Below are 9,052 nucleotides of genomic sequence, written 5' to 3' on the forward strand. Positions count from 1 at the left end.
GTCCACCGCGTTAGATGGCAAAACACGTCCGAACTGCCCAGTCCAGACAGATGCAGACGGTTTGAGGGTTAGCGTTAGAGATGTCCTCGGACATCTTATATTATGGGACGGAGTGAGTACTTAACAGTTATTGTCTTTTATCCGGTGGATTCATTTAATAAACTATGGCCACAATTCCTTTGCATCCTTCCAAATAAGTAAAAATAAATGAATGATGTGGTACAACAAGGCACAACTATTTAATTCACCAAATTATATACCGTGAAACTGCTATTGGCACCATCTTCAAGCGCAATTGGAGTAGTCGAATGGATATGCACCTCACTACTGAATTACAGATAAACCAAGGCGTCTTTTGCATACTTTCCAATGCAAACTTGGCCTTCTCAATCCCGTGCCTTCAGTCCAGAACCAACGGGGATCTTATCACGCACCGTACCACGGTGCAACACTTTGTCAGTTAAGCAACGGTCCAGATCAAATGAGACGAGGACAGCCAATGGACCAGATGAAGGCGGGCAACCAAAGTGATACAGTTACCTCAGTTACTGTTCACCCCCTCAAAAATACTGTTCAGTTTCTTTTACCGAATTACTATTTAACGTTCTCTTATCACTGCTGTAATTTGAACTGGCTATACAAGTAGATGTCCTGGAAATGAGAAGAATAAGAAGGGAAAACAATTATCTCTATGTCATCTGGAATCAACACTAAAGATAACTGAAGGTCCTTTTTCATAATCCGAAATAACGCAAGAAGGTTAACATTGGGAACAGGTGTATATTGTCAGTTCTGATGGTAGAAAGATCCCTAGCCTGCTGGGCCGCAATGATACATCACCACACAACAAGGCATGTAAACGCATCACTCGCTGGGTTGCTTAGCGGTCAGCCCCTTCATGCGTATTGCGTAGCATCAAGACCTCCGAACCGGCGCACTCGCTTATTGAGCTACTGCTTATAACTCATCAACATTTGTGCAGAATATGTAATCCTCGCTTTCGAGCTCTTCATGGAGCATATTGAAGCTTGGAACAGCAGGTAATGTAACTTGGTGACTGTTGGACTCTGGTGACCTTTTGCCCTAAGAGATTTAAGAAAGAACAAGATGAAGAGTAAGGACTTTTGCAAGGAAATTCATAGTACATAGAGTCGGGATGTAACAGAGCAATGCACTTATTCAGTGGCATCACAACTACAAGGAAAAAGTGAAGGGCTCAAATGAAAACCAAATGCTTCGCAAACATTATACCTTCTGAAGGATGTAGAAGAAATAATGGAAGCCATCGCCAAAGGTGTTCCACTCGACAGACCATGTAAACTCAGGTGCTTCGAAAAATCGACGACGGAAGTGTGGCTGCCAAATAGAAAGTAAATTTTTTAGAAAAAGAAGTAAAGCTGCTAAACAAATAAATCACAGTTCATGACCAGTCCCACGTGCTCTTCTCTTCATGATTACTAATTAAAGAGAACCTTCAATTCTTTATATAATATCAAGTTCATAACCATTGTGTGATATTGCTAAACAAAAGGTATATCCTTATTTAGTATCACCTCAATTTCAAATTATAAGATGCTTTGGATATTTCAATATGGACTACATATGGACTAAAATGTGTGAGCAAACACACTAAAGCACATCCGGTTCAGGAAAAAGTTAATACATCTTTTAATTCGGAACAGATGGAGTACTTATGTACAGTGCACAAATAACATATCCACAAACCCAGAAAGAGGATATCATTGGGCATGCAAAGAAACACGTCTGAAATACAAAAGCGATGGCAAATGAAGGGCATGAGAGGGATTCAGACAATTGGATCTCCCAAACCTGTCCAAAGGTAATTGATACAAATTTGCCACCTGGCTTCAAAACCTTGTGGATACCTTCAAGCATTTTGGTTACATTATCCACTGTTGTAGGATTGGGGTTCCATGGATCACCACTGTCCACAAACAACACATCCTGTCAAAGGATATTTCTGTATAAGTCTATAGGCAATATCTAATAATCTAATCACAAGTTTGGATGCTATGAAAGAACAGAGGTGAGGATAAGTCAACAGACATAGTGCATCTTTCTGAGTATTTTTTAAGGTGCTGAGTTAAGTATCTTGATTTTTCAAATTGACTCCTTTCCCCTGGTTGTGCAGCTATCCTAACAGAAAATTTGTTAGGTAATTATCAAGATAACATGCAAATGAATTTTTAACATAGTTACTAACTACGTTTATACTGGACTTCCGTACACATGAGCCTGTCTTCCGCAGCTTTATATATGTGAATGACTGAATGGTCATTCAGATAAGGATAGCAGTAACACAGTATACTGTAAATAGCTACCAGGTCATCTGAAATTTTGTAATAGATGCAACTGTGCATTTCCACTAAAACGCCCAGTAATATTATCACAAACCACTGGTACTATATTTCTCGATGATCTTGATAATGTGTTAACCGTATAGAATCATGTTGCTAATACAGCGAGGGCGGTACACTATTAGCTAAGACAGTCTATCTGCGCACACTTCAGCTGCATTTGGCATTGAGGGGGAGTAGAATAATCTTGTTGGCCTAACAAGCTTTTGCTTATTTTATCGTTTGACTAATCAACTTTTTCCTATTTCTTCGGATATTTTTCCTCAGCAGACTGTACAATGACATCCACTCCAGCCTCTAGGAAAACTTCCTGTGTTTTTTCCTGTGACGCAATCAAACAAACTCAAATCCTGTAGGATTTGAATGGACATGACATTCCATTCCTGTATTTTTCCTATTCCTACGTTTTTACAATCCTGCGAATCAAAGAGACCTGAGTTCACCACAGCACAGTTCAGGAATGCAAACCAAGTTTTCATGTTGAAGGTGATATTATTGGCGGCATGTCAAATGCAGGTGTGACCAGAAAAAATTCAGTGTTTCAATACACAGTACTAATATGCAACCACAACCTTTGTTGGTTAATATGTTTGTTCTTTCGAGTTGCAGTTAACATTAAGCACAACATAGCTTAGAAAAAATGATAGCACAAAATATTGATAAGTTGGAACAGAGGTAGGCATCAAAGTCTGCAACACGCATACCATGGTCCCTTTCTCGATCACAAGGTCGAAGCTCTCGCTCTCGAACGGAAGGTCAAGCATGTCAGCCACCACCACATCCACACCTTCAGGAAGCAGAAGGCAATTTCTCACTCAAACGGCCAAACGTTGGTGGTAACGAACATGCAGAAAGTACATTCCCGGCCAAACTGGTGAACTGACCACTGGTGCCCTGCTCCGCCAGTCTGTCGCGCATCCTCTGGACGGCGACCGGCGAGAGGTCGATGCAGGTGACGCCGCCGGTGACGCCCTCCCTTAAGAGCTCCTCCCCGAGCCGCGAATTTCCGCAGCCGACCTCCAGAACCTGCGCAGAAATGCAGAACGCGCGACAAATCGCGGCACAGCTCAAATTCAGGAACTCGCGAATTAAGATCCACGAAAGTGATGTGAATAATTGGGGGAAGAGGCGCGGGGAGCACTAACGGAGAGGGAGGGGGAGAGGAGCGGGGCGAGGAGGTGGCGGAAGTGGGAGAAGTCCTTGAACCACTCGTAGTGCTCCTCCTTCCCGAACCGCCCGTCCCTGCGAAGCCACGAGCGAGCTGCGTGAGTCCGCTGCTCCCTGCGCGGTTTGGAGCTCGGAGGAGCGGAGCAGAGCAGGGTGATAAGGACTCGTGAGCTACCAGTAGGAGGGGTCGAGGTAGCCGGATGCGGTGCACGGGGCGACGTCGTCCGCCATCGCCGCCGCGTGCCGGGTGCGGGCGCTTTGCTTGGCGGCCTCTGGCACTGGTGCGGCGTGTGCGGGTAGGCAGGGTGGTTCGTTGAACCCTACGAGGTTCGGGGACGTCTGATCAAAACCTAGGACGGTTCGGTCATGCGGTGTGTGAAATCGGCAACTTTTTCTGTTATTAAGTTGAACGGTGGTCTATCTCATCATTTCAACCTTTCCAGAGGGCTTCGCCAAGGTGATTCCCTCTCTCCATACCTCTTTTTTTCTGTGTGGAAGGTTTCTCGGCGCTCTTGAGGGTTGCGCAACAGGAGAAGAAAGTCAAGGGCTTGGCATTCGGGAGCAGCGGACCAACGGTGACTCACCTCCTCTTTGCTGATGATAGTGTGGTGTTTGTGGAGGGCTCACGTGATAATTTTGAGGCATTACGCTCCATCCTGAAAAGAGTACGAAGATGCCTCGGGGCAGAAAGTCAACCTCCACAAATCTGCAAATTTTTTTGGGAAAGGAACACCGGACGATAGCAAGGAGGAACTAAAACAAGTGCTAGGGGTTTCGGAAGAGGCATTGAGCGAGAGATATCAGGACTACCCATGATGGTGGGGAAATCGAAGCACGGAACCTTCAAATATGTTGAGACAAGTGCGAGGGGGAAGGTCTCAGGGTGGAAAGGGCAAGGACTCGTTAAGTCGGGCCTCCAATCAACACCAACATTTACCATGAGTTGTTTTCAACTCATGAAGAAAATGTGCGGAAACCTGTCTTCTATTTCATCGAACTTCTGGTGGGGTGAAGCAAATGGTAAAAAGAGAGTGCATTGGATCGCCTGGGACAAAATGTGTGCCAGAAAGCATGAAGGGGGAATGGGGTTCAGAGATCTAGAGGCTTTCAACCAAGCTATGCTTGCCAAACAAGCGTGGCGACTGTTCCAGGAACCAGATTCATTATGTGCACGAGTCTTGAAAGCCCGGTATTATGTTGATGGATCTATTTTGAATGCAACTTGTCCAAGTGGTGGCTCATATACTTTCAAGAGTATTTTGCATGGGAGAGATCTTCTGCTCGATGGTCTGATCTGGAGGATTGGAGACGGCTCCAAAATTAAGATTCATCACGATAACTGGATTCCGAGGAAGGGTAGCTTGAAGCCACTGGGCCAGAGCTACTTACAAGGGATTGTGCGAGTGTGTGACCTGCTGGAAGAAACGGGCAGCTCCTGGGACGTAAACAAAGTGGAAGCTATGTTTCCACCCGATAAGGCTAGAGAGATCACTCAAATCCCAATTGGTGGCCCGGAGATGGATGATTACCATGCATGGAATTACACAAAGAACGGGGTGTTTACTGTCCGGTCGGCCTACCACTTACGTATGAGTCAGAAACGGATGCGTTCAGGCAGGCCAGAGACCTCGTCATCTGTGGCTGATCACAAATCCTGGCTAAACTTATGGGATACGGTGGCACCAGGCAAGGTCAAGACACACATGTGGAGGTTGATCCACAATGGGCTAGCAGTGGGGCCGGAACTATTAAGGAGGAAAATTAAAGCAGGTGTCTTCTGTCCGGCGTGTGGTCGAGAGGAAACGAATCAACACAGATTCTGGAGCTACTTCCATTCAGCAAAATTTTGGAAGACAATGCACTCGGTATTGGGAGTACCGGTGGCGATCCCACCGGAGTCGGTTTGCTCTCAGAGTACTTTGTCATGATGGCTCCTGTCGTGGTTCGCAGAAGCATCAGATGATGAACGAGCTGTCCTTGTACAGGGCACGTATGCGCTCTGGTTAGCAAGGAATAATACACGTGATGGCCAGAAGATAGAAGACGCGGACGCGATAGCAAGAAGAGTTGTCAGCTTAATGGAGGAATGGCAGTCCATACATGGCCGGAAATACAAGCCAACGACGGCTGTGGTGAAGGAGAAATGGAGTCCACCACAGGATGGGTGGGTGAAAGTCAATGTGGATGGAGCTACGTCCAAGGTGGGGGAGAATGGTGGCACAGGTGTCGTGCTCAGGAACCATGTTGGTGCATATATGGGTGCAGCATGTCATTTCCTTCCAATGTGCAGCGACCCAGCGACAGTGGAGCTTCGGACTTGCAAAGAAGCAGCTCGGCTGGCAGAAGAGCTGAACATATCGAGCGTACACATCGAGACAGACTGCCGCGATATCGCCTGCAAGCTCCAGAGTAAAGGGAAGGATTTGTCGCCGCTGGGACCGATCGTGGAGGAAGTCAAGCAGATGCTTGCATCGCATGAGAGATGGAAGGTGTCGTGGGTTAGACGAGAGGCAAACAGGGCCGCTCACTTAGTAGCTAGAGAAGCTGTGACAAATAAGCTAGACTATATGTGGCGATTTGTGCCCCCAGATTTCATATTGCATGTGGTTTCGGACGAGATCCCCGCAGGGAATGATTAAATAAAGTTTGATCTTTAGGTTAAAAAAAACCTAGGACGGTTCGGGGATTCGAACTGGGTCCTACTCTCCCCAGTGGTTCACTTAGTTGGGCCAACTCCAACGCGTCGATGCAAGGCAAAAAACACATATTTAACCTGTGGATGAAAAGAATTCACGATCTGAACTGTGTTTGGAAAAAATTCACAAACTGATCGTTTCGTGTGGCGCCTGACAGCCGGTCGCTGCACTACACTATGCAGCGCCTATGTCTTAGGCGCCGCACGCCCGGCCAGCATGGCAGTCGGGGGCCAGGCGCGGACCCACAACCAGCCGTGCAGCGCCTAAGGCATAGGCGCCACACAGTATAATGTGCAGCGCCTAGCGCTTAGGCGCGGCACATTGACTTAAGCCGCATCGGGCCTAGCCCTCCTTAGGCAGTTCTTCCCTCTCCCAGGCAGTTGTTCTCTGTGAACAGAGAGTAGCGGCGGTGCCCCCTTCGATCCCCCACCCCTTTCAGATCTGGAGATTTAAGCTGTGGATTCGATCTCTAATCCCTCCTACCAGGTAAACTCCTCTGTTCCCTTTCTTTTCCTCCGTAAATTCGTTGCCATTTTAGAGATTTGTCCAAGATTGGGTGGAACCCTTGATTTGCTTGGTTTGAATCTTTATTTATCCAAGATTGGGTGTTGTGATTTAGGATGTGTAGTCATAGTGGTACTACCCTAGTATTGTTCATTAGTTCACAATATATGATTCTTGTTAGTGAAACCCTAGATTGTTTTTTAGATATATATGAGATGCCTAGTTTTGTAGATAATTATGATATGTTGAGTTTTGTAGCTATATATGAGATGTTGAGTTTTTTTAGATATATATGAGGTGTTGAGTTTATTTGAAATATGAGATGTTGAGATGAACTCATATGACATAGGAGATATATATGAGAATTTTTCAAATGAGTATTGTAAATCATTTATTCATTGTGTGAGAAGGAGATGTTGAGATTCTTGTAGATGAATACATATGAGATGTTTAGATGAACACATATGAGATGTTTAGTGTATACCGATATTTGAGATTAACTCATATATGTTTATTGTTTGAACTTTGTAAGGATGGTTTGCCTTCTCGACGATGCCTATGACACACGACACCGGGCCCACATGATGCGCGAGAAGGGGATGGTAATAATGAGTAATCTAAATATTGTGCAAATTTGCCTTTAGTTGAAATTGACATGCCCTAAGATTTGTCATTACTTTTTTTTTGCAGAAGCTTGAACCTCTGAAAATTCGGTATCACGGGGTCTCTGGTCCTGCCATACCCTACGATGAGCAGTACACACCCTACATCCAGCAGGCAGGACTCCTCTCGTGGATTCAGTTGGTCGGCCGGTCCACGCCGAACCTCAACGCTCCACTGGTGTCCTCTCTTGCTGATCGGTGGAGGCCAGAGACGCACAGTTTCCATCTTCGGACTGGGAAGATGACCGTGACGCTCCAGGATGTATCCTTGATCACCGGTCTTCCTATCGACGGGAGGCCTCTCTGTATGAGCACCGATTCTGATGGGTGGCGCCAGCAGATCGATGACTGCTCTTATCGGTATGTCTCCTACCGAGCCTGAGGTTGATGTAGAGGAGGGAGAAGGAAGAAGAAGAAGAAGGAAAGGAAAGCAGCCAGAGCTACTTTCACGTGGATTCAAAGGAACTTTGCGCATTGCCCTGTGGATGCCACTGATGATGTGATCCAGACACATGCTCGTGTCTATATGTGGTACGTTGTCTCAAGGACTTTGTTTCCTGACGCCACAAGCAAGAACGCTCCATGGATGTGGCTGAAGGCGTTGACCGTCTTCGATAGCAGATGGAGCTGGGGTTCAGTGACTCTTGCCTACTTGTACCAACAGGTAGTTGGCTTGTTTTGTTATCAATTCATTTCTTCATTAGCAATGCAACATTGTTTTCAAGTTAACATTGTTTTCTTTTATATGCAGCTGGACGATGCGTGTTGCAGGATCACATATAGTGCATGCATTGGTGGTAATCTGCTTCTACTTTCAGTATGGGCTGGGAGCGTCTGCCTGTTGGACGCCCGAAGAGAGTCAAGTTTAATCTTGGGATGAAGATGACGAATTACGGCGCCCCACTTGGGCTTACAAGTGGGATGTGGTATCCGGGATGACGAACGATGTCAATCTCATGTACCAAAAGTACATCGCCGAGTTGGACATGATTACGCCTGAGCAGATAACGAGGACATTACTTCAGTCATTTCTCATGCTTGCCTGAAAAATTGTCATCAATGTTGCGTTGTTCTCCTATTTCATAGGTGGAACGGCAGCCATATGGCCCCAATGACACAATAGGGTACACCGACGAGTCATCAAGCCGATGTGCTTGCGGGATAGGGATATTTGGCTTATACGGTGCCCACTGATATGCAACTGGGCGGTTGAGCTTCATTTGCCACATCGCGTGTATCGTCAGTTTGGTCTGTTCCAGCCTCACCCGCCGGAATGGGTGGACACGGACAAAGCACTTCATAGGTAAGAGAGCATGAACCGTATTGACTAAGCATCGCCACTCCTTGATTGTGCTAATGTTTGGTTTCTACCATGCAGGTTAGACAGGAGAAAGCAGCAAAAGATAAAGGACTAGGACAAGCATCATGCATCGTATGTTACCCGTTTCCATCTTAGTGTGGAGCAAGCTCGTAATAGTGCACGCGCCCAGTGATGTCTACTACGCAACTTTATTCTTGTAGACACGTGTTGGGCCTCCAAGCGCAGAGTTTTGTAGGACAGTAGCAATTTTCCCTCAAGTGGATGACCTAAGGTTTATCAATCCGTGGGAGGCGTAGGATGAAGATGGTCTCTCTCAAACAACCC

At 46.1% G+C, this 9,052-nt stretch overlaps 1 protein-coding gene across 1 annotated transcript; it reads right to left on the reverse strand.

Annotated features, from left to right (window-relative positions):
* Positions 1-711: 711 nt before the first annotated feature.
* On the reverse strand, positions 712-3,912 carry LOC123052117 (EEF1A lysine methyltransferase 4). Its single transcript, XM_044475210.1, has 7 exons — positions 3,721-3,912; positions 3,524-3,620; positions 3,263-3,404; positions 3,083-3,165; positions 1,831-1,965; positions 1,252-1,356; positions 712-1,083 (listed from the first exon to the last, which is right to left on the reverse strand). The coding sequence occupies exons 1-7, from the start codon at positions 3,774-3,776 to the stop codon at positions 958-960; spliced, it is 744 nt and encodes a 247-aa protein (XP_044331145.1). The 5' UTR covers positions 3,777-3,912; the 3' UTR covers positions 712-957.
* Positions 3,913-9,052: the final 5,140 nt, after the last annotated feature.

Source organism: Triticum aestivum, chromosome 2D (assembly GCF_018294505.1).
Source record: "Triticum aestivum cultivar Chinese Spring chromosome 2D, IWGSC CS RefSeq v2.1, whole genome shotgun sequence".
Classification (NCBI taxonomy): Eukaryota; Viridiplantae; Streptophyta; class Magnoliopsida; order Poales; family Poaceae; genus Triticum; species Triticum aestivum.

What these genes read in the sequence shown, in the direction of transcription:
- LOC123052117 (XM_044475210.1), bottom strand. Translation starts at nt 3,776, where the DNA reads ATGGCGGACGACGTCGCCCCGTGCACCGCATCCGGCTACCTCGACCCC. An exon ending in GGCGGAGCAGGGCACCAGTG is followed by an intron (nt 3,166 to 3,262) that starts GTCAGTTCACCA and finishes TGCTTCCTGAAG; the next exon opens with GTGTGGATGTGGTGGTGGCT. An exon ending in TGATCGAGAAAGGGACCATG is followed by an intron (nt 1,966 to 3,082) that starts GTATGCGTGTTG and finishes ATCCTTTGACAG; the next exon opens with GATGTGTTGTTTGTGGACAG.